The sequence below is a fragment of the Cannabis sativa genome, unplaced genomic scaffold (genome assembly GCF_029168945.1).
Source record: "Cannabis sativa cultivar Pink pepper isolate KNU-18-1 unplaced genomic scaffold, ASM2916894v1 Contig3, whole genome shotgun sequence".
Taxonomy (NCBI): Eukaryota; Viridiplantae; Streptophyta; class Magnoliopsida; order Rosales; family Cannabaceae; genus Cannabis; species Cannabis sativa.
In genome coordinates, this window is record NW_026870039.1 from 602,889 (window position 1) to 627,231 (window position 24,343).

Below are 24,343 nucleotides of genomic sequence, written 5' to 3' on the forward strand. Positions count from 1 at the left end.
CATCCGATACTGGTAAACTTTGCCAATGTCCTGGAAAGGACATAACACTTTTCCAAGGTGTAAGAATACCTATCGCTGATTATACCATGTCAGTCTAAATCCAGTGTTCTGACAAATCAGGGAATAAACTTTTGAACATATAATTAAGATTATATTCCACTGTGCTGACAACACTATAATCTTTAACAAACTCATATGTTCTGGACTTAAAAAAAATTCATACATTATATACATATAATCATGAAATAAATCATGTGAACCATGCAACATAAAATGTTAATTTTGATCTTTATTAATAAATAAATCTGATTATATGAAATGAGTTTTATTTAGGGCATAAAACCCAACAAATTTATCCCCCCTAAATTTTCCACACTAGTAGGCTGATCTTTGTCTTTCAATTTCTTCTCATGTTACTGGTTTTTCTTGGCCCAAACCTTCGGACCAGTATTCCTACATTTCGCCATGTTATGGCCATATCCTTTACAGTTATTACACTCAATAGAGAGCCATTCGTACTCAACAAATTGCTCTTGAATTTGACCTTTTTCATTTTCAAAATGTAGAATAAATGGGGGGTCATCAGTTATATCCATTTCAACCAGCACCCCAACAAATTTAATCATAGATTTCTTCCTTATTACTTTATCAACCATAATCGATTTCCAAATCGTGTAAACTAGAGCACTCAAACAGTTTATGTCCCAATATTGCAATCCTAAGTTAGGTAATCTAATCCAGAGGGGAACAGATCAAACTAACCTTAGAGTATCGAGATCCTGTGTCCAAGGTTTGACTATCATCGACTTCTTGTCAAATTGCACAACCCCTAATTCGAGCACCACGTTTCTAGTGGCCTCATCTTTGAATTTAACAATTATAAGTCCCTGGTTCATTCTGACCATTCGTTCAATGCCCAGGTATCCCCAAATCTGCTTCACAAATCCTTCAAACACAACAAATGGAGGATTGGCCCCCATTACCATACCCACAACCGCGCGCTGAGTTCCACTCTAAAGCCTGTTTAGCAACCTTTGTTAGATCTAGTTTTGCAACTTTGAACCCAGCTTGAACAACTGGTTCATCATAATGAAGTTTTGTTGCAACATTCAATTCTGCCCTTCCCTAAGCTTGGCCCAGTGTTGCTGAGCAGAAAATTGGAAATCGACTTCCTCTGCACCGTTCGCCAATTCATCCCTGCCTGAATCTTCACCTTCCGCAGTTGTTGAAGACTCATTCAACTCCAGATTCTTCTCGACGATGAGTGAGTTCAAATCGCCCAGATCCTTGAATAACTCCTCTCCACCCATCTTTGGTACCTGCTCATCTTCCTAACGTTCCTGAATCGTTGGAATTTCCTCAATCCGAGCCCTTGTAACTTTCGAGTGACCTTCTTCTTCATGGAGAGAGAACGGTTCCTATTTTTAACTAAATTTTTTTAAATATTAAATTATACTTACATTTTCATACAAATAAAATTTCCTTTTTCTTGAAGATATTTCCTTTTTTAAACATAAAAACTCAAAGATAATTTTGTCCAAAAAGAAAATAATCACAGAATCTACCCTTCCCAATAGGAAATAGAGAAATTAGAAAAGAAAGGATAAGAATTATTACATCAAATCAAATATTGTTTATTTTGGGTCCTGAGGAACATTTACAAACAAACAAACAATGTCAATGGCCAGTTCCTCCACCTCCAGTTCAGTCACCCTCACCTACCTTCCGAATTGCCATTTACGCCGCTCTTTCCTTCCCAATTCCAATTCCAAATCCAAACCCACTCGCATTAGATGCGAATCCACCATTTCTCCCGCCAGGCTCTCTACGCAATCCAACCTAGACGGTGCCCTCGCCGACGCCGTAGTCGTCGGGGGTGGCATCAGCGGCCTCTGTATCGCCCAGGCTCTCGCCACCAAGCACCCCAACGCTGCTCCTAACCTCATCCTCACTGAGGCCACCGATCGTGTTGGAGGTAACATCACCACCATCGAAAGGGACGGGTATCTCTGGGAGGAGGGCCCCAACAGTTTCCAGCCCTCGGATCCTATGCTCACTATGGCTGTAATTTAATCATTTCTTCTTCTATCACTACTCATTGTTATATTGCTTCTTTCATGGATTGGATTGAATTCATTTGTTTCTTTCGCAGGTAGATAGTGGGTTGAAGGAGGAGCTGGTTCTGGGGGATCCTACCGCACCTCGATTTGTATTGTGGAATGGGAAGCTGAGGCCGGTGCCCTCGAGCCCAAAGGATCTTCCTTTCTTTGACTTGATGAGCATTCCGGGAAAGCTCAGGGCTGGGTTTGGAGCCCTTGGCATTCGTCCTCCTCCTCCAGTGTGTTCTCTTTGTCTTTGTCTTTTTTTTTTTTAAACTAGTTCTTATGCTATTTCTTGAATTGAATTGGGGTGAATTTCTCATTTCTGAAATCTTGACAAAGGTGACAGGGACATGAGGAATCTGTTGAAGAGTTTGTACGCCGTAATCTGGGCGATGAAGTTTTTGAACGCTTGATAGAGCCCTTTTGTTCAGGTAATATTACCTTTACTTGTACCCCTTATCACACTGTAATCTGTATTTAGTTTACTACTTGTTACGTTCTATTTCAAAGTAATTTAACATTAACAATTCCTTTAACAACACTAGTATGGACTATGAACTATGAAGTATCAGTCTGATGATTTTCTGAAACTAGTGCCACTTTGTTTAACTTCAAAGTTCAAACCATGAGTTGTCAAATTCACTGTGAGATTTCGTAATCAATCATTTCTGTCACGTTTAGGTGTTTATGCTGGTGATCCTTCCAAATTAAGCATGAAGGCAGCATTTGGCAAAGTTTGGAAGCTCGAGCAAATTGGAGGTAGTATCATAGGTGGAACTTTTAAAGCAATCCAAGAAAGAAATCAAGCTCCTAAGACACCCCGAGACCCGTAAATGTTTAGTTTGCATTTACATTGAAGCAAAATCTTCTTTCTTATTTAGATTACAGATATTTATTGCCAGTGATCTAATTTTACTTGTTTTGTAGGCGTCTACCTAAACCCAAGGGCCAAACAGTTGGATCTTTCAGGAAGGGACTTGCAATGTTGCCAAATGCAATTTCTTCAAGGTCTGCTCTTTTTTTTTGTCCTTAGCAAGTATTAATATTGATTTAGACTATCAACTTTGTCATTTGCTGTTTCACTGCTGTTTAGTTATTCTTTATTTTATTCCTGTTGAGCTTCTATTCTTTTGTGGCCCCATAACTTTCAACAATGTGTGATTTATTTGGCAGGTTGGGTAGCAAAGTGAAATTATCTTGGAAGCTTTCTAGTATCAGTAAGTTGGATAATGGAGGCTACTCTTTGACATATGAAACACCAGAAGGATTGGTTACTTTGCAGACCAAAAGTGTTATCTTTACTGTTCCTTCCCATGTCGCAAGCAGTTTGTTGCGCCCTCTATCTGTAATGTTTAGTCCTGGATTTCTTTATCATTATGGTTTTCATTTGTCTTTTGCTATTCTTTTTTATTTTTCCACTTTGCTCTTTTGCCTTCAATTGTCTATTGTCCTCAATTCGAGTAGTTCCTGCTCTAGAATTCAGAAGAAAGAGAGTGGCTGTAGTTTCAATGTTATTGTCATGGTACTCACTGCTCAGTCGTTTTTCCCTAGCCTCTTATTATTTTTATTATTTTCAGGATGTTGCTGCAGATTCACTGGCAAAGTTTTATTATCCTCCAGTTGCAGCTGTATCGATTTCATATCCAAAGGATGCTATTCGACCTGAATGCTTAATAGATGGTGAACTCAAGGGATTCGGTCAATTGATTCCCCGCAGCCAAGGGGTTGAAACTTTAGGTAGATGTCCCATTGCTTTAGAAAATGTAGTTGTGGACTGGTGGGAACTTATAGCTAACACATGAACTTTTGGTTTTTGCAGGAACTATTTACAGCTCATCTCTCTTTCCTAATAGGGCACCAAGTGGAAGGATACTGCTTCTAAACTACATTGGAGGTGCCACTAATACTGGAATTTTATCCAAGGTGAGGACAGTTTGAGTAAGCTCTTAGACTATTTCGCAAGATGCAGGGGAAGGAGGGTAGGCCGAGTGAGATATATTTTATAAAAGAAGAAAAAGGAAGGAAAAAGAAAGAAAGGAACTTAGTGACAGTTTTTTTTTTTAATATATATTTATACATAATGTCAACGAATACAGCCAAAAATAACAAAATAAAATAAAAAGGTTGCAGCAATTTTTTCTCTGGGTAAGGTTACAGCAATTAACCTGACAATTTGATTTAGCTTTGAAGATTACTGTGATTAGTTGATATACAGCTGTAATTATTCCATCGCGGAGGGTGCAGAGGTATTTTTTTAAAGACAGTTTCAGTTAGTTGCCTTGTACATATTTTTATAATGTGCTTCTATGCTTTGACAGACGGAGGGTGAACTCGTGGAAGCAGTTGATAGGGATTTGAGGAAGATCCTAATCAGACCGAATGCCCCGAATCCACTTACTCTTGGAGTGAGAGTGTGGCCACAAGCCATTCCACAATTCTTAGTTGGTCATTTGGATATTCTTGACTCTGCCAAAGGTGCTCTAAGGAATGATGGGTTGCAGGGGCTGTTTCTTGCAGGCAACTACGTATCTGGGGTAGCCTTGGGTCGGTGCGTTGAGGGTGCATATGATGTTGCTGCTGAGGTCGCAAGTTTCCTCTCACAGTACTCGTACAAGTAGTTTTAGTTCCCATATGTGTCCATTGTCAGTCATTTTTTTTTAAAGATCATTCTTATTTGTGATTAGTGGGGTTGTGATGTTAATGTGAATTATGGCCGTAATCCCAATTTTGAGAATACTAATTAATACGAGGATTTAGCATGACAAGAAAGATACGAGACAGTAGACTAGATTCAGTGGCTGTCTTTTGTACGATAATGAAAGGAATAAAGAATGTGAATGTAGACTGGCCAGTTATGGTTATGAGCTTATGATGATAAAGTAGTTTGTTTTACTCAGCCTTGTTGTGGTTGTGAGTTGTCAGTATGGGGTGAGTGAGAGACAGTGAGTAGGGGGGCGCCGAAAGAGGATTCAACTTTGTTTCCAGTTTTTGTAAGCTTTAATTGAATTGAACACAATAACAGCAAAGCAAATCAAAACAAAGAGAGAGTTGTAAAGAGGCGGCTGAAGTTGAGAGTGATGTATTTGTAAAGACTCAAGAGTTGTGCGGGAGTTATGAAGATGTCCAGTTCAGTTGTCGAGAGTGGAGACAGAAGGAGTAAGAGGCATCGATGGAAGTGCCCACTGCTAGGAAGGCTCTTTGTTTGGGTTTTTCGATACAATATATTTATTGAATAGGGTGAATATATAGGATGATTGGAAAAGAAACTTCCAATCCAACAGCCGTATCTAATTTCGTCACAAAGCTATGGAGACATGCTTTTTCATTTATGCTAACAATTGCTTCGGGGTTTGCTCTCCTAAAAGCATTCTCTCTCGGTTGTTGACCAACCCAAACCCAATTCCTCGCTTTCTATTACCAATTACTACTACAATTTTCCTAGTTGAAAACAAAGTTGAAGGAATAACAAGTATTCAAAGAAAAAGCAGGGAGAAAATTGAAATGAAATGGGTAGGAAGGGAAAGAAGGAAACAATAAATTTGGAAGGTTTTGGAGGAATAGAGATAGGGATGGGTAAGGGAATTGAATGGAAAACAACATGTGATGATGGTAGGGATGGTAGGGAACATCATCTACTTTTTCTTTTTTTCCACCTTTTGTAAATTCTGCTCTCTTGCTCTATACTCGCCGTTTCTTTAGGTCTAAGCGAACAAGATCTTGAAGATGTTCCCTTCTTTTTTTCTTTCAAACAAAATAAAATGATGATAACAACAACATGATGATGGCCATCAAAATAATATCGTATACACGTGTGGGGGAGCAAGTCGTCCAATAGATTGGCAATTAAGATATTCTGAATACACTTTTTGTTTTTGGTGTCTCTTTTTTCTTTTTCTTGTGTTTCATTCCAATTCCAATATTATTAATTGCATTGCATTTGCATGTCTTCTTATTTTACATCATCTCTTATTCTTCCTTTTACTAATAAATTTTGCTTTGTTTCTAATCTCTCTTCTCTTTTTAGTCATTCATTCATTGTAGGCCACAACAAAATCCGACACCTATATAAAAGTTAGAGACCAACAATTCTATACTTATTGAAAACAACAAAATATATGATACGGAAACTATGTTTTAATTAATTACTATTTCAAATCACTCATAAAATGTGTTGTATGTGTCAAATTCAAAGTTTCTTTCACTTCTTCTTCACAAATGTATATTATAATTCACAAGAATTTGGTGTTGGATTTATTATTATAATTATTATAATAGGATGATGCATGCGTAACACGAGATAATTATTAATATGCATTGAACATTGATTTGACCTTAAAATAAAAATTTTGATGTTGGGTATTTCCACTACTTCCTATGTAAAGAAATAAAATTAAAAATTAAAAACCACATTAATGTTGAGTATTCCAAGCACCAATGCTTTTGTTTTGGTAATTTGTACCTAAAACAAAACAAGCAGTGGTGTGTGTGGCGTTCGTCCACATTCATTTCCTCGACCACCACTCACTCACTCATCACATCACAATCTCTTACGACCCTTTTTAACCAATTTTACCACATACACTAATAAATACCATTCTAATTAATTATGTCTTTTTTTTTTTTGTATGGTTCTAATTATAGTCTTAACACACAATACATATATGAAATGTAGCTGTACTAAATAGTGTAAGTACAATTCAAACAAAGTTACTTCTTTTCTGCTTTTCTGGCTGGCGGTTGCAAAACACAATCTCTAAGACGAAGAGAAAAATCATTACCACTATAGCCTCTACTAGGGTAGCTAGGCTAGGGTACCATCGTTGGAGAGGAACTAAATAGCTTATTAGGTGGTATAGTATATAGCTTAGACTTTAGAATGAAAACAACGACTAAAGTAAATGAAAAAGAGAAATAAATTGTATTTTTATTTTTTTTTTCTTTAATCAACAACATAGAATAGACAAATTAAAAGGACTTCGTCGTCTAAACACGTGTCTTTGTCGGCTACTTCAATCGACAGCATTTCAAAAGGACCAGTTATGTGAACAAACCTGCCTCCTCAACCCCAAACACTCTCACCTTTTTTTTTGTCTTTTTTGTCTCATTCCATCTTCATCTCTACCCATCCCCTCCCTTAATTCCCTTATGTCATTCCTTTGTATTTATATATAGATTTCACTTCAAACTCCATATCCCATTCATCTCGACTTAATTGGCGGCTTTCTTCTTCTTATTTTATTTGTTTATTTATTTATTTTTTTTTTTTAAGAAAAACCAAATGGGGAGATCTTCAGCTACTTCCTCTTCCTCTTCATCTTCCAACATTGCTGAAACCACCAACTATCAACCTCCTTTTTTCCCTTATGACTATCAATATCAGTATCAGTATCACCAACCTCAGTTTACTCACACAAGAGATCTCAGCACGGACCTTAAGCTTGGTCTTAGTCTTTCTCCATCTCAAACTACTCCAAGGTTGTTCTTTCTTTATGTATATATTATATATGTGTGTATATATTCTTGTATATATACATATATCTAATACACATATATGTGTGTGTGTGTGTGTGTGCATTTTATAGGGATGATCAATCATCAGAATGGCCTTCCACCAGCGTAAATGGTCATCAACAACCAGAACTAGAAGCTCATCCGGTAATGGAAGAAGAAGAAGAAGATGAAGAAGGAAGCGATGAGTACTGCGTTAATGGAAATAATAATGGGAATGGAAGCTTGTATGTTAAGGTTTACATGGAAGGACACCCCATTGGCCGAAAGCTCAATGTGCTGGCTCACCATGATTACCATGACTTGATTTCCACTCTTGATCATATGTTCAACACCAACATTCTCTGTAAGACTTTAATTTTTGTTTTGTCATATATATTCAGATCATGTATAATTAATGTGATTACTAACAATGCTATAAATATACATATGATCATGACGATGATCAGGGGGTGCCGAGGTGGATCATGAAGAGAATAATTACGAGGATTTTCATGTGCTGACTTATGAAGATGAGGAAGGAGATTGGCTCATGGTTGGTGATGTTCCTTGGGAGTAAGTAAATACATGTTATACATCAATTGCATTGTTTCCATATAAATATATTATATATTAGTTGAACAATTTGCTAAGCTTGGAAAGGGATTGGGTGCAGGATGTTCTTGACTGCAGTTAAAAGATTGAAGATCACAAGGGCATGCCCCTGCTGACACTGACAACTACGATATATATATGTCATAACACTAAGATGATGATCTCAATTTTAAATGTTTTTTGTGCTGTAGTAGTACTGGTGGACTTCTCAACTGCTTATCATAAATTGAGACTACAAGACAAATTTAATCATCATGTGATGTGTAATTAAATCCATATGCAGAGTAAACAACCGCAGTTATAGGCCGACATAGCTAGCTAGCTAGAGCTTAATTTCTCTACTGTAATTAAAGACCAACTTTTTCCAATCATCATTTTTTGTTTTGTTTTGTTTTTGTTTCTAATTTTTTTTGTTTTAGTTCCCTTTTAATATTGGTGCCATGTTGTTAATGAATTGGGTTGATAATCTAGTAAAGTCCACATACATTAGCAAACACAATGGAAACCATGTCGACCCCTTTTCATTTCAACTTGATAAAACAAAAAGGAACAAAACTTATTTGTTGTTAACATACTAAGTAATTAAGCAAAAGGCTTTTGATGTTCACAATCTAGATTAGGCCCGGTATCAACTTTCAAAATCTCAGCATATCTTTTAAAATAACCAATCCTATCATTAACCCGCCCATCGTTCACAATCCCACACTCCAGTCCTCCATTAATAATATTAGTCACCAGCCCAAACCCAGCCGTACGATTAGCCGCTACGTCATCATGTGATGCCACGTATTTCCCGACCATAACATCGTGACAAGAGGGCTTGGGGCTCTGTGGGGTAGTCCAGAACCAAAGGGCAGTCTTAAAAGCAATGAGGGAGTTATTAGCAACAACTTCCGGGTTCTTCAAACCATCGAAGCCCAAGGCCTTACCAGCCGGGCCATAGTTGTAGTTCCAAGAGAGTTGAATGGGCCCACGACCCTTGTAACTCTTGCCAGGGGAGCAGGGCCATTGGGTGTTGTCTGGGTCACAGTAGTCGCTGCCTGGGCTGACCTCTTCCTTGAAACACAAACCCCACGAGTATGGGCCGTCAGGGGCTGTTGCCCACCCACCGGTTGTCTCGTGCGAGATTTGGGCAAGAAAGGCTGCGATTTCGCGCTTGCGGGTGGGTAATGGTCCGGTTGAGCCGAAAGAAGGGAAAGTCTTGGCGGCTTTAAGGAAAGTGTCGTAGGTGTAGAAGTTTTTAGCTGGACATGCAGTGTCGTCCTTGTGAAGGAATATGCTGTCGAAGACTTGGTTTGAGATCAAAGAGGATATGCAGTTAGAACGTGGCGCAACTCTTCTTGGTGTTGATGGTCGAGTTGCGTCGACACCAACACCATTGGCTGTTGCTGCTATTACTATAACAAGGAGAAGAGAATTAAGGAAGGAATTGTTGAAGGCCATTGTTGTCGAGTTTGTGAATAATAGTGGGTGGTTTATGTTACTATATATATAAATAAATAAATATATAATATACCCGTGGACCGTGGTGGTGTTGACCACTAAACTTAGAAAAGTTTAGTAATGTTATAATTAAAAAAAAAAAGTCAGAGGTTTTCGAAAAAAAAAAAGTCAGAGGTCAAAATTGCTGACTTGGCTTGGTCTTAAGCACAAAGAGGGAAGCACACCACCTATGAACTAGCTTTTTCTCATGGTTATGGATTATGTATCTCCTTCTACTCCGCGATTTGTTTGTCTTCTCTTTGATTTGTCTTATTATTTATATTAGATATGTGTATATATCAACCAAAGAAAAGAATTGCATATATATCATGCCCAAGCAGAAAAAATGAAACGTGTTACATGCGTGTTTTCTTTTCCAATTATTTCAACTTCAGGTATATGTATACCATCGAAAATAATTGAGGTCTCGTTGGACCTTTTTGTACCATATATTTGTTCAGAAAAAAAATACATTCGAACGAAATAACAATTACAAATTATTCATGCATACATATATTCTTTAGCATTTGCTCCGTTAAGATTCAAATTATTGTATGAAATTAAACATGTGTAGTGGTGATATATAATAGTACAATAGATTTTGATGAGGCGTGTTGTTTAGTAATAACTAATGGATTATGAAGTGGAGCAGCATTGCATTTGCATATTTAACAAATAGACCATTCAAGGAATATGTAATGACCACTCATTCTCACCCTAAGTGCATCCTTACTATAAAAACCACTGCCTGCCTCATTATCAAACACATTGTCCATTACTTTGAATTGACTTTGTTTTTCTTCCATTAACAACTAGAGGTGTGAAAAAAACAAAACGAAAAATACCTAGGTGTGGAATCATTAATTTAGCGATACAGGCACCGAGATTTGGACCCATCAAAACTGAGGTGTAAGTGTAGCCCATATAAATAAGGGATTTTTTTAAGAATATACTAAATTAAGTAACTTTTTACAAAAATTACGTTTTTTTTAAAATGAAAACAAAATGACGTGTGTGTTTTAAAAAATTGGGCCGAAAAAACCGGGATTACAAGCCTAATATACAAATCGTTAAAAATAGAAAATTACCATAAAAACGTCAACTACATATACGGAAACTTAACATAACAAAAATAACGTCATTTTTGAAAATAATTGCCAAAATAAGGTGGGCCATGAAAATTTCTCTTAACTCATTAGATGGACCCAAAATATAGCCCATTGGGCCTATTTGGCTTGGAAATGAATAATGGGCTGCTGTGATATATAACTGAGAAAATTACAATTGTATACCTACTCTTTATTTTATATGTTTTAATTTTTACCTTTATTTTTATATTTTTTGAGATATGCCTACTTTTATAGATGATGTTCCTATTATACTCCTTAAGTTAATAAAAATTATGTGCTAGACTTAAGTGAAGGATAAGAGTATATTGGGTAACTCACTCACAAAAGTGGGTACATTTTAATGAAATATAATATAAATGTATTTTGATTAATAGATACAAAAAAGAGGTATTCGTCAACTTATCCCTATATAACCCAGAGATTATTCTGACATCTCTTCAAACGGCCTCTAATTTTATTTATTTAATCATTAGAATCACTTATAAATTTATGAAGCAGATATTCATGAACTATTAAAATAAACGAGCAAAATATGAGATAAAACTTGTATTAAAATTTAGACAATAAAACTATAACATCCTCAAACAACATACTAGAAGAACTAAAAATTTAGCTTGTAAATTGTAACACTGAAAAACTACCTAGAAAGATCTCAAAACAATAACTAAAAAATAAATTATATTAAAATGTCTATTTACAAAGAAAAGAAAGACAAATATATTAATAAAAACTAAATTTTTAAGCTTTACCACTTGATTTAATTAAGTAAAACATAATCTAATAAAAAAACTTAAAAATAACCAGCCAAAGGTATTATCCTTAGCTATTAGCAATAAGCCTATTAACTGATAGAATTAGAATATAACACAAAGTAAATTTTTAAATAAAATGTTAATTTTTATTTTACAATTTGAAAAACTTTAATTCTTAAAAATAAAATATTTAATCATTATACCCTAAATAATTATGACAAACCATAAAAATAGGTCCTCCATATACTCCATATACTGTTTCTGCCCTTTTGGCATCACCACAGCACAAGTACAAAAGCAATTTTCCACCTGAAATGGACAAATGTGTCCATAAAGCACGAGACCTACATTTAGGCAGGTTTTATGTTCTGCTATAAAAGATGATGGAAGCCAGCCATCCCCAAGACAAGGATATTAAATTTTAATGGTATGTGAAAAACCGTATTTTTGCAAATGTCAACTGTATATAAGAAAATATAAAAACTGTAAGCGTTTGCAGCAGCAGAAAGTAATTCTGCTACAGCAAAACAGAACAGGCAGAATATAAAATATTTTGCAGAAAAATAAATAACTTGACACAAGAGATTTATACGTGGTATCAGTGTTCTCACGAACACTCCTAGTCCACGGGGCCACGCCCAGAGAATGAAATCAATTAATAAAGTATCAAAATTACAAAGACAATTGACTTAAACAAGTTTAGACTCCCTCTAAAGTATTGCCGCAATCCTTTGTAATCCACTTTATGAATCTGACTTCTTGAAACACCTTCAAGCCCGAACTCCCTTCTTCTTTGAAGTGTGAGTGCTTACTTCCTCCCGAAGTAAGGCTTCAACAGTCTTCTCCCGAAGACCAAGTGCTTACTTCCTCCCGAAGTAAGGCTTTATCAAGTCTTCTCCTGAAGACCAATCTCTTGTTCAGTCAAGTAGCTCTTCACAACCTCTAGGACAGAGTAAGAACAGAAATAAACAACTAGAACCTAGATGAACAACTAGGCTCTCACAAAACAAAGAAACACTCTCTTCTCTCAAAAGATAAATGCAAAAAATGAATAATGGAAGAGGTAATTCGAATGGTTGCTCTCTAGGCTCTATTTATAGAACATAGAAACCAAAGAGGCAACCACAAGTTCGAATCTACAGCTGAACAAAAACTTTCCAAAAGAAACACGATCTGCTACATCAGATTCGGATGCTGACGCAGCAGATCTGACCAGAAACGGGAAACTTGCTAAAATTGGGTCCGATCCTCTATCAATACTTGATTCCTGCCAAAAACAGATTATATATTCTGATTGTATCAAGATACAATCGAAATCAATAAGAAAAAGACAATAAACAAATTTTCCCTAAAAAAAATAACTTTTCAAAAGAGAATTCCTTCTCTTTTCAGAAGTTTTCAACAAAGGAAAGTTCAGCTGAAAGTACAACTTTCCAAACAAGGAAAAGAGCAACTACAATCCGAATTTATAAGGTAAGAAATCGAATATGAATGCTCCACAATCTTACCATAAATGGAAAAATTATTTTGTCAACTAACTTGCCAAAAAAAGACTTTACAGTATGGATTCTCAGCCTAAGAGAAATAGTCCCTTGTATCGTTGTGTGAATACTTTCTTTATATCTTAACGAGTCAAAACATGCATGTAACATTTCCATGCTGTATTACATATATGTTGTTGCTTTTTAAGATTGATAAATGCGTACTTTACAAACTAGAATGAGTAAATTCATTGTTTTGTTCCTCAAACCTTCTACGGTCATAAAGTGAAGAACAAAATAAAAATGCTATTCTCATGATTGAAGCATTTTAGATGTACAAATAGTGTTCATGATATGCAGGAAATCGATGTACAAATAGCATTAATGATTGAAGAAGAAAGACTGTTTTTTACATTACAATTGAAAGACAAACCACCAAAATCTTTCTATAGCTTAAAAAAATCAAGAAAGAGAAGCCTAAACTCATTTCTATTTCCAAAATTTTGATATATCACTCAAATTATCTGTCACTGCACACAAAGTTACAAGAAACAATCATATCTCAGTACTATAACTAGCAACAAAAACTCACAACTCCACTCAACTTTATGTCGGCCTACTGTACTTCAGCTAGGCCATGTTTGCTTGTGTTAAGAGATCACAAGAATCAAAATTTCAACTTAAACTGGAAAATGCACAGAAGATGGCATATTCTCTGTCATCAATTTATCAATGGAGAAACTGAGCAACCCTTTTCGACGAATTGGACTCCACAAGTGATTTGATAGACGATAACAATCTAAGTGATGCTCAGGGTAGATTCTCTCCTGGAGCGGCTCACAAATTTTTGGAGATACTAAGTTGGAATATCCTTGAATGTTAGAGCAGTTCCAGGAAGATGTTTCTGAGGTGGTGGTTATACTAAGATGAATGTTGGATAAGCAGATGTTGGCAAAAGTGTCTCCTTGTAAACCTTCAAGGATTCCAGCATATTTTATGTTCACTCCCACTACTTCCTTGATAGTAATCCTTTCTATTAAAGGAAGAGCCTTTGGGTCATAAGATTCTTTTGGGTGCTCTCCGAACTGACTGTTGAACCTTATAGCTGTCTCAACATCAACCAAGTTCAGATTTGATACATATATATCTCTTACATATCCCCCTCTTCCAGGTGATGTCTTTAGTCCAATGCCTGTTCCAGAATTGAAAATTTGGATGTTCTCTGCATGAACTTGTGATACACCTCCAGACATCTCACTTCCAATCCCAATGCCTGAGCCTCTACCGCTTTCTCCAATGAGCCTGTGGATGAAAATGTTTGTACTCGGACGCCCATACGAAATACCATACTCGTCCCATCCACTTTTGATGGCCACCAGGTCATCACCAGTGCTAATATAGCAGTCTTCAATGCAAACATTGTCAGAAGAGTCTGGAAGCATTAAAAAGGATCAGTTAAAGTAACAATTCAGCCGCGAAACTTTGTCAATCATAGCTGGGAAATTTTCAAAATGGTAGAGATAAAAACAAACCTGGATCAATCCCATCTGTGTTAGGCGATTCCCGAGGAGCAAGGATTGTCACATTTTGGATAGTAACTTGGCTGTTCATCCAAGAAAAACTCTTTGAATTCCAGCACACAAGGAAGAGAAGCTCAATTCAGCCTTATTTTGATAGAAAATAGTTACCTGCAGTATACTGGATGTATGGTCCAAAATGGGGAATTTATGAATGTCAAATTTGAGATGACTATGCCTGTTGAGTTCATCAACTCAACCAAATGCGGTCGAGTATAATTCAAGGTCTTGTTTTCAAACCAGTCCCACCAGATGCTTCCTTGACCATCAACAGTCCCATTATCACCTACACACAAGATCAATGGCTTCAAACACACAAAAAATTGAGCATGGAACACAGCGGTTCGACCATCTTACCAACCTGTAATAATAATATCTGTCAAATTGCGACCATAGATGAGGCTTCTATGTCTTCTACCAGGCAACTCCCTACCTCGGCCATAGGAGGGCAGGGGTTCAGTGAGTGGCCAGTCATCAGACCTCTGGAAAAAGAAAAAAAAATCATAAGACTGCTAATGAAATACCACAATGATTAATACCATATAAGACTTGATTAACTCATCCTCTTTTGTTTACTAAGTGAAATAGCAATGTCAGTGGAAATATTAGTCATATGCATTAGGCATAGACTCATAGATTGTAAAAGGAAAAGAGAAAACAAGGTACTTGGCAACCATAATTATTAATTTGAATTGTTTGGATATGTTTATACATTACCTGTGAACCAAGAATTACAGCATCCTTATCTAACCAGACGGTAAGATGGCTGATGAGATCGAAGCTTCCTGTCAACCAGCGTCCGGCAGGGACAAAAAGCTTGGCCCCACCCTTGTCAGCAAATGAATTGAGGTAGAAGATGGCATTTTGAAAGGCTTTTGTGTTGAGAGTGACCCCATCTCCAACAGCCCCAAATTCTGTGATGGTAACACTGTGAGGTCTTATTTCCCCAGACCCAGAGTAATTTCCTCTTTTGCAGTAGCATGACTGTAAACTCTGTGGACTTCCATTGACAGCCCATGTAGCATCATCTCTCAAACCCAACAATGTATTAATAAGAAGAAGAAGCACTTCCACTATCTACACATTTTATTTGATTCAAGAAGAAAGAGTCATCAGATCAAACCACATTTTTTATTTTCCCAAGAAAAATGTCTGAAACAAATATAAAATCAACAAAAGTATTTAAAAAGAAAAACAATTTGGGAGTCAGCCAGATCCTAAAATTTCTGCCAACAAGATGAATCAAGTTTTCATGATCTCTCTCTTTCACTCTCTATAGATCTTTGAGTGTGTCAGTTCAAAGCTCAAAGCTCACAGCTCAGAGAATTAAGAATAGAAATAACAACTTTTGAATGTAAAAAGCAAAAGAAAAAAGTAATATAAGAGAGAGAGAGGACTCACATAAAAAGATCTCTTCATATGAGTGAGATCTGTTATTTCCAGTTGCGCAAAAACACCCCAAGAAGGAAGAAGAGTGTTGGGTTTTCTTTATTATTTGATATTTGATATGAACAAAATATGAGCATCAGCAGCAGTAAGCTCCAAGCTCCAAGCTCCAAACTACACACACCCACATAAAAATAATGGATGATGGTGACCAACCGACCGTTGCTGCCCGCCAAAATATGAGCAGTAGTAGTAGGAGTAGGACCCTATTTCCACCTTTGCTTTTGCTTTGCCTTTGTATGTAATAATTTGTAGTATGTATATTCTATGTATATGTATCAAATCTATCTTCTCATATTTCAATTTCCTTTTCCAGAACTCACACACTCTGCAGCCTTCTTCCTATTCCTATATAGAGAACAAATAGTAGCTTCACCCAGATTAATCATTATATATATACATATATGGGATCTCTCTGTCTCATCATGGCATGTCACATTCAAACATTTCATAAGTTTCTCAAAAAAAAGTTTCTTTTTTTCCTTGTTATATTCCTATGCTGTAAAAAGAAAAATTACAGAGGCTAGGCCAATAATTCTCAGAGACTAAAACCAAAACCAAAAATATCCAATCTTTTTTTCTTTTACTTCTTCTTCTTAGTTTAATAATTATGTTTTTTCTTGTTGTTGCTGTTGTGAGTAATAATAATAAATAATGATAGGATATTAGGATCAAGTGTTAACCAAACATTTTGGAGTGGAGATGGGGCTAAACTAAACTATATATGTTTGTAAAGAGAAAACGGTAAAGCATTAGATTTGGACATTCAAATGGGATGGTGGGGACTCCCCATTCACATGATCCAACTCTACTTCCTCATTTGTCCCTCTCCTCTAGTACTACTTTTTATTAATTTTCCATTATTACTTGTACTACTACCACTACTTTTTTCTATTAGGGTTCCCTATTCCTTAACTTTAAAACTCATCTAATTAACTCTCTAAACAACAACAACAACGTCCCTCTTTGAGCTGTTTATTCCTTCTATCTTTTCACAATTCTGTGTACTAAATATTATTCTACATTAGACTACTTGTTTATTTTAATAAAGAAGTAGTTTTAGTTTTAGCTGTGAAGCATAATATATGCATGGTTTAAAGAGTTGTTTGAATGAAGAAGACAAAATTAGAAGAATGGGAGAGAGAGATGGGAGTGGGGGGACAAGGGACAAGGTCCGAGGTCGATCGGACAAGAGAAGAGAGGTAAGAGAGAAAGTGCGGTCATAATCTTTATGCATAGCATAATTGAAAAACACTAGTTATACCAGTCATCTCTCTACATGTAGTATTATTGATATTCTAAACCTCTCCAAACTCACCAACTACTATACATATAAGGGTATCCAATGTTAATCCCTCACTTTTCACAAAATATATTATTTTATTCAGCATTGTTATTAGATACTAGTGGTGCCTAACACGTGTCGCCTTGCAATTGGTTAGCGATACTCCCTAAAAGCTATTATATTAAACTATAGAGGACCCGATACTAAATTAGACTAATAATGATATTGACACGTAAGAAGATGTTTAACACCACTAATACTTTTTAGTATTTCTTTATTTTATTTATTTATTTTTTTTTTGAATAAAAAGTTTCATTAAAATCAGGCCTCAGCCTGGACAATGTCACACAAGAAAGAAGGAGCATTCAGCTCATTAAACATTCGATTTGACGATAAATAAGAGGCCCTAGCAACACAATGGGCAGCCTTATTTGCAGAACGATTAACAAAAGAGACAAAGACATTATTTAAAGAAGATAAAATAGTACGACAGTCCTCAACTAACAACTCAAATTGAGATGGCATATGAACTGAACTATTAATTAAATTGGAATTACATTCCTTAATTAAGACACTATGTAATATGTTATAAATGAAGCTGCTGCATACAATATATGACAAGCAAGCAAAACAAGCAATCGTTCATTATGAAGTTAAGCACTATTATTATTATTATTATTATTATTATTATTATTATTATTATTATTATTATTATTATTATTATTATTATTATTATTATTATTATTATTATTATTATTATTATTATTATTATATGTTTTAAGGTTAGGTGACATAATAAACACTAATAGTACACACCAAAAAAGATTATGGCATGGGAGACATGAAAGCTACAAAACTAACAACTTAAGAGAGAGGATGATTATTAAGTAGAAGTAGTTGTACTGGTAGAATTTTTTATTTTTTCAGAATATTGTGCTGGTAGATCTAAAACTAAAAAAAGTGTGAGAGCAATCCAAACATCACATACACCATATAAGTATATAATAGGAGAATCACCAAACTTGAACAATATCTTACACTTTTGTTCAAAAACTTATTTCCCCTACCACAAGAACTTAGGTGGCGTTTGGCTGGAGGTAATGAAATGAAATGGAATGGAAAGGAAATAATTTTCATTCCATTCCTTTGTTTGGTTGCATTTTAAAGTATTGGAATGGCATTCCCTTTCCACCATTTTGGTGGAATGACTATTCCATTTCGAAATGGAAGGAAAGACTATTCCAATGTAACATGAAAAAAAAATTTAATGATTTTTTTTTTATCAATTTCTTTTATGCATTTTAAAATTTATTCCATTCCATTCCTATTCCTATTCCCATTCTCATTCCTATGTTTTTATTCATCCCAACCAAACGGCACATGGAAAAGAACAGAATGGAAATAACTTTCTGAATTTATCAAGCCTAAAATGTTTCTAGCAATATTCTCTCTTGATAGAAACTTATTTATTTATTTTATGTTTTTGTAATTTTATTATTTATTTTTATTTTTTTTAATTATTTTAAAATAATGTGGACCACTTAAATTCTACCACATGTACATTTGGGTACGCATCAACAATACACGTTAGCATTTTGTAACGTCCACGCTTCAAGCTTCCATTAGCCATTCCCAGTAGGTCACCTATACTGAAATTACCACAGGTCAAGCACGCTTAACTGTAAAGTTCTTTTGTAATGGGCTACTAGAAAAGAAGATGCATCTTGTCGATATAGCTAGTACCAATCAATTCATTTAAGTCATCTTCAACTGTGTAGTGCTATACCTACACAGTCTCAGAATCATCACACTTAACATTTCCCAAGCAATGTGATATTGCACAGCTCCCAGTCTTTCACCATGCAAGTCACAAGACTCTGACTGTCACACATTTAACAACATAATTTTAACAGAAGTGTAAATTGCATAATAAAAGTGCGGTTCAGAGGGTTTTACCACCAAAAAATCAGTTTGTGGGGTTAAGTATCACTAATCATAGAGCTTAGATAATTTTTCCGTCAATATCCCAAAATAAAAATAAATAATTACAGTAAAGAGGAAGATAAGTTATGTTCTAAAAAATTTGTCAATATGCTAAGCTCCATGATAAAGAAACTCAGCTACATAACTAGGGATTTACAGTGGGTACAAAATTAGTGGGGAGTGCTCCTCCAGTCCCTATCCCCTCTTATTCCTCATCGGGGATGGAGCAAAAAATAGCCTAATAAAAAATAAAGTTTATAATAAAATTTTAAATATATAAAAATATTAAAATACATAAAAATTAAAATATTACACATTAATTATTATCCAAAACACAACTTAAAATTCATAAAAATAATACTAATATACTAAAAAATACAAACATAAATTATAAAATGTAAAATATTATTCCAAATATAAAATAAAATATTAAACGGGTCCCTCACTACTACAAAAAGGGCTTTTTGCTTCGGTTTTTAAGTGACATATAAAGTATTTGCTTCGGTTGGTGTAACCGACGCTATAACCGTAGATGCAAATACTGATTTTTTTACATTGATTATGAACCGACGCTAATTAGTTTTTTGCTTCGGTTATGAACCGAAGCAAAAAAAAGGTTATTGCTTCAGTTCATAGTCGAAGCAAAAAATCCGTGCACCGATGCTAATTGTTTTTTGCTTCGGTTATGAAATGAAACAAAATTGTTTTAAAAAAATTAAAAAAAAAACTGAAACCAAACAATCCTGACAAAAAATAAATACAATATCAGATAAACAATATGAACATTTGTTTAAGGGCTTTTTTCATAAATGTACAACAAAAACAAAATAATTACAAAAAATGTGCAAACAAAAATTATTTGAAAAACTTATACATTTTGAAAATTTATTACAGAAAACCATACATTTTAATCATTAAATAATATAAATCATTAATAATTAAACTAATTACCATAAATAGAAAACTGTAATTAATGTTTCTAATATTATTTTGTAATATTTTATCCTTATATTTATTATATTAATCTTTTAAAAATTATTAATAATAAAACATGTTTATTAAAATTGAAAACAAAGAATTCTGTAAAATTAATTAAATAAATAATAAACAGTATTATAAAAATAAACAAATTAAATATTTTTTTTATTAAAGAAAAAATGTTTATTATCTATTTTAGTATGAATTATTATAATTTAATAAGTTTTTTTTCAATAAAATACAATATCAAAATTATAAACATTAATGTATATAAATATAAATCAATGCTTAAAATTATTAAAAATAAACATGACACACATAGTGATATAATAAACATATGTGAATATTATTATTTTGTTTATTAAATTAGTAGGTTTAATAAATAGAAAACAAAATAAACATATATACACAAAGTATTTTATATTATTAGTATGTTTATTATAATTGTAAATATAAAAATAAACATAGCTAATTTATACTATACTAAAATAAATATATTTTCTTTTTATTGTTTCTATATATTCATTATTTTCTAATGAGTAAGTAAACGAATTAAATACAATTCTTACATCAAAAAATAAATAAACAAATATAACTTTATAAACTCCAAATATTATTTAATTAAAAAAAATAAACAGAATACAATAAACAAAAACAAAAGAAAAAGATAAACAATTTTTTTTTTTTATATATATATATTTATATTATTTATTTTATAAAAAATTACTAAAAAATAAACATGACACACATAGAGTAATATAATAAACATATGTGAATATTATTATTTTGTTTATTAAATTAGTATGTTTAACTAATAGAAAATAAAATAAACACATATATACATACAAAATATTTTACATTATTGATATGTTCATTATAATTGTAAACATAAAAATAAACTTATCTAATATTTATACTATACTAAAATAAATATATTTTTTTTCTATTGTTTTTATATGTTGATTATTTTCTAATGAGTCAGTGAACGAATTTATCTATTGAAAAATAATTCTTACATTAAAAAATAAATAAACAAACATAACTTTATAAATTTTAAATATTATTTAATTTGAAAAAATAAAATATAAATTGTAGATAAGTGAAAATTAAGATTTTTAAAAATCAGCTCATAATGATATTGGGCATAGTTAATCAAAAAAATTATGATTATATATGTTTTGAATTTTAAAAATATATCATTTATGTTGTTGACGTGATTTGTATGATAAATACAAATTTTATTGTTTATTATTAGTATTTTATTATGTTTTGTAATTATTAATTTACAATTTTATGTAATTAGTAGGCTTACTCATTAATACTATATAAATTAGTCATAAAAATAGTTATACAAATCTAAATATAGTAAGTTGACTCATTAATATATCTATTATAATTTAATTAAGAATTTGTATGAATTTTTGTAAATATGTTTTCAAATGTGTATATTTTTAAAATTGTGTTTCTTTGCACATTTTTTGTAATTATTTAAGAAAATGTATACATTTATGTAAAATGCCCTTTGTTTAAACACCAAAACATAAAAATCTAGATTTGAAATTTTAAATCCAAATCTCAAATAATAAAAACATATCTCAAATTATACAAACAAATATACATCAAAAGTATGAGTGAGATCTCCCAATACCAGGAAAAAAAAAATACATAAACAAACTTAAATTAAGAATAAATCTAATGAAAACAAATTAATTTAAAAATAAACCTGAGAATTAACTTTAAAACTCAAAGTTTATACCTTTGACTAACCCCAAAAACAAATAAATACTTTTAAGTAAATAATAAATGTAGTTTTCAAAGATAATTAAATGAAAAAGATTAGGAGAGGGCATATTGTCCTGATTAAACAGGTCAATGATCTGTGTTCTTCCATTGTCATGGTTGAAAAATATGAAGAGACTCCAGTGCATTAACAAAACTCTACTTTGCACCTAATTCATAGGTGAACTGAAATTCTGCAATAACAAAAACAACCAAGACATGTGATATTTCACTAAACATATGATATTTCACTTCTATTTCTAAAATATTGCCTTGATTTCTCGAATATATCTTTCAACCCCAATTCTTTAATATGTCTTAGAGTCCTAATTCCTCAAAATTTGCTCACCAAGTCTGCAAAGTAAAAAAATAAAATTGTCATCTTCTCAATAAATAATTATGGTAAGTGGCAAAAATATTAATCTAACTAATAAAAGAAATATAGAAAAAAAAAAAAAACTCAACTAATAGAAAACAAGGACAAGCAAGAGAAATTAAAACCTGCAAAATATCATTGAAACATAGAAAAACCAAATTTGACCAACACTAACACTAAACAGTAAAAGCTATTTTAGTTTTTTGTTGTTAACTTACTGCAATAGTACCACATTGTGAAAAGTTAAACCTTATAAAAACATGTACAATAGAAAAGTAATGTCTTTGCATTTTGATTAAAAATATTAAACTTGTCATTGCCACGTGGGCAAAATTAGGACTTAACGAGGCTTGACAGACGACACCTTAAAAATGTAAACGGAACAATACTTTGGAGGGTTTTCCTACAAAAATATGAGGTTGGATGGTTTTTTGCAAGTAAATTGATAGTTAGGGGGGTTTTGTCGCAAATTACTCATTAATGTAATAGAAACAACCACCTTTGTGATCCCACACCTACAAATGGGTTGGGGAATACGAAGACCCGATGGGGTCCGATGCTTGTGTTGGATTTTCTCATTGGGTCTGATGGCACCCGATGCTGGGTCCAATGGAGCTTGATGGTGTTAAGTAATTTTTCAAAAAAAAAAATTTGTATTGGGTTCGATGATTCTGATGGTGGGTCCGATGGGGTCCGATGCCTATGTGTTGTTCTCTTTTTTTTTTTTTTTTTGGTGTATTGGGTCTGATGGGCCCGATGGTGGGGGCGGTCGGCTGCGCGGACGGTGGGGACGGTTGGGTGTGGGCGGCTTGCGTGGACGGGTGTGGGCGGTCTCCGTCTGTGTCCGGTGTGCGTGCAGTTGATGGTATGCGAGACAGAGAGAGAAAGAGAGAGGAGAGTCAGATTTGAATGAGGGGGTAATGTGAGAATTAAGTAAATGCTATTCTATTTTACTAATATAGGGTATTTTAGATTTAAGGGAAAATTTTTCCCTAAATATAAGGATAAAAAATCAAATTTTCCAAAGATTATGGCATGAAAGGTACAAAGCTAACAAGTGAAGAGAGAAAGAGAGTGGATGATTATTATGTATACGTAGTTGACTTAGGACTGCACTTTTAAACAGTTGGGCCGACTAACCCAATTTGGAAATGGAAAATTTACACAAATTATTTAAAGAGAAGTTTATAAAAATATTGGAATTTGAGTTAACTTTTACAAAAATACTATCACACGGAAATATTTTTAAAAATAATGTGCTTTTATAAAACACCAGTTGTGGAAATTGATCCACAAAACCAACTTATTATCCAACTCATTTAAACCAACTAACTTAACTAACATTCGGTTATGTTAGTTAGTTAGTTGGTGCTATCCTTGTTTGAGTTAGGACTATATATAAGTCTAGTCTTTTCACTTCTAAAAAAAAATAGAGAATATAAGGAAGACAGAGAGAGAATAAGAGAGAGGATTAGAGAGAATTGCTTAGGGTTCTAAGCTGAGAGTTCTGTTCTTGAAGAGGGTCAAGAACAAGGGGTGTACTCGGGTTGATAGAGAGAAAAGCATGTGGATCGTTTTCTGCGAATTGTGTATCGAGTACCATCCGAGCCGTGATTGCTCGGTTATTGTAATTGTACCGTTGCTCTCTTATTCACATATTAATGAAGATTGGTGATGTTTCTCACCGGAGTATGGCCAGGGGATCGATTGATCTCTGGGGACCAGGAACCGGGGATAAAATCGTGTGTTGTTCTTTGTTTGATTTCGGATTTGATTCATTGTGGAGATTAATTGGTTTATGTTCATTTTACTGTCAAAGTTGTGAGTTCATTGCAGATTTTATGATTGAATCCTCAAGGTTATTTCCGCT

The 24,343-nt window shown here is 33.7% G+C and overlaps 4 protein-coding genes across 4 annotated transcripts; 2 read left to right on the forward strand and 2 right to left on the reverse strand.

Moving 5' to 3' along the window:
* Positions 1 to 1,499: 1,499 nt before the first annotated feature.
* Positions 1,500 to 4,998, forward strand: LOC133033287 (protoporphyrinogen oxidase 1, chloroplastic-like). The gene is made up of 9 exons (XM_061107993.1): positions 1,500 to 2,064; positions 2,153 to 2,338; positions 2,449 to 2,533; positions 2,784 to 2,931; positions 3,030 to 3,110; positions 3,276 to 3,447; positions 3,680 to 3,839; positions 3,922 to 4,025; positions 4,421 to 4,998. The coding sequence occupies exons 1-9, from the start codon at positions 1,675 to 1,677 to the stop codon at positions 4,718 to 4,720; spliced, it is 1,626 nt and encodes a 541-aa protein (XP_060963976.1). The 5' UTR covers positions 1,500 to 1,674; the 3' UTR covers positions 4,721 to 4,998.
* Positions 4,999 to 6,964: 1,966 nt separating this feature from the next.
* LOC133033289 (auxin-responsive protein IAA30-like) lies at positions 6,965 to 8,608 on the forward strand. The gene is made up of 4 exons (XM_061107995.1): positions 6,965 to 7,577; positions 7,685 to 7,956; positions 8,060 to 8,165; positions 8,266 to 8,608. The coding sequence occupies exons 1-4, from the start codon at positions 7,381 to 7,383 to the stop codon at positions 8,318 to 8,320; spliced, it is 630 nt and encodes a 209-aa protein (XP_060963978.1). The 5' UTR covers positions 6,965 to 7,380; the 3' UTR covers positions 8,321 to 8,608.
* An 82-nt stretch (positions 8,609 to 8,690) lies between these two features.
* On the reverse strand, positions 8,691 to 9,977 carry LOC133033288 (chitinase 10-like). Its single transcript, XM_061107994.1, has one exon. The coding sequence runs from the start codon at positions 9,645 to 9,647 to the stop codon at positions 8,787 to 8,789; it is 861 nt and encodes a 286-aa protein (XP_060963977.1). The 5' UTR covers positions 9,648 to 9,977; the 3' UTR covers positions 8,691 to 8,786.
* A 3,427-nt stretch (positions 9,978 to 13,404) lies between these two features.
* Positions 13,405 to 16,976, reverse strand: LOC115714002 (probable polygalacturonase). The gene is made up of 6 exons (XM_030642542.2): positions 16,028 to 16,976; positions 15,344 to 15,703; positions 14,988 to 15,108; positions 14,738 to 14,912; positions 14,582 to 14,652; positions 13,405 to 14,481 (listed from the first exon to the last, which is right to left on the reverse strand). The coding sequence occupies exons 1-6, from the start codon at positions 16,043 to 16,045 to the stop codon at positions 13,730 to 13,732; spliced, it is 1,497 nt and encodes a 498-aa protein (XP_030498402.2). The 5' UTR covers positions 16,046 to 16,976; the 3' UTR covers positions 13,405 to 13,729.
* Between the last annotated feature and the right edge of the window lie 7,367 nt (positions 16,977 to 24,343).

Coding starts and splice junctions, on each gene's coding strand:
- LOC133033287 (XM_061107993.1), top strand. CDS start 1,675: ATGTCAATGGCCAGTTCCTCCACCTCCAGTTCAGTCACCCTCACCTAC. Junction 2,932..3,029: donor CCTAAGACACCCCGAGACCC/GTAAATGTTTAG, acceptor CTTGTTTTGTAG/GCGTCTACCTAAACCCAAGG. Junction 4,026..4,420: donor ATACTGGAATTTTATCCAAG/GTGAGGACAGTT, acceptor ATGCTTTGACAG/ACGGAGGGTGAACTCGTGGA.
- LOC133033289 (XM_061107995.1), top strand. CDS start 7,381: ATGGGGAGATCTTCAGCTACTTCCTCTTCCTCTTCATCTTCCAACATT. Junction 7,578..7,684: donor CCATCTCAAACTACTCCAAG/GTTGTTCTTTCT, acceptor TGCATTTTATAG/GGATGATCAATCATCAGAAT. Junction 7,957..8,059: donor GTTCAACACCAACATTCTCT/GTAAGACTTTAA, acceptor GACGATGATCAG/GGGGTGCCGAGGTGGATCAT.
- LOC133033288 (XM_061107994.1), bottom strand. CDS start 9,647: ATGGCCTTCAACAATTCCTTCCTTAATTCTCTTCTCCTTGTTATAGTA.
- LOC115714002 (XM_030642542.2), bottom strand. Junction 14,913..14,987: donor GACAGATATTATTATTACAG/GTTGGTAAGATG, acceptor TCTTGTGTGTAG/GTGATAATGGGACTGTTGAT. Junction 14,653..14,737: donor ATACATCCAGTATACTGCAG/GTAACTATTTTC, acceptor TTGGATGAACAG/CCAAGTTACTATCCAAAATG.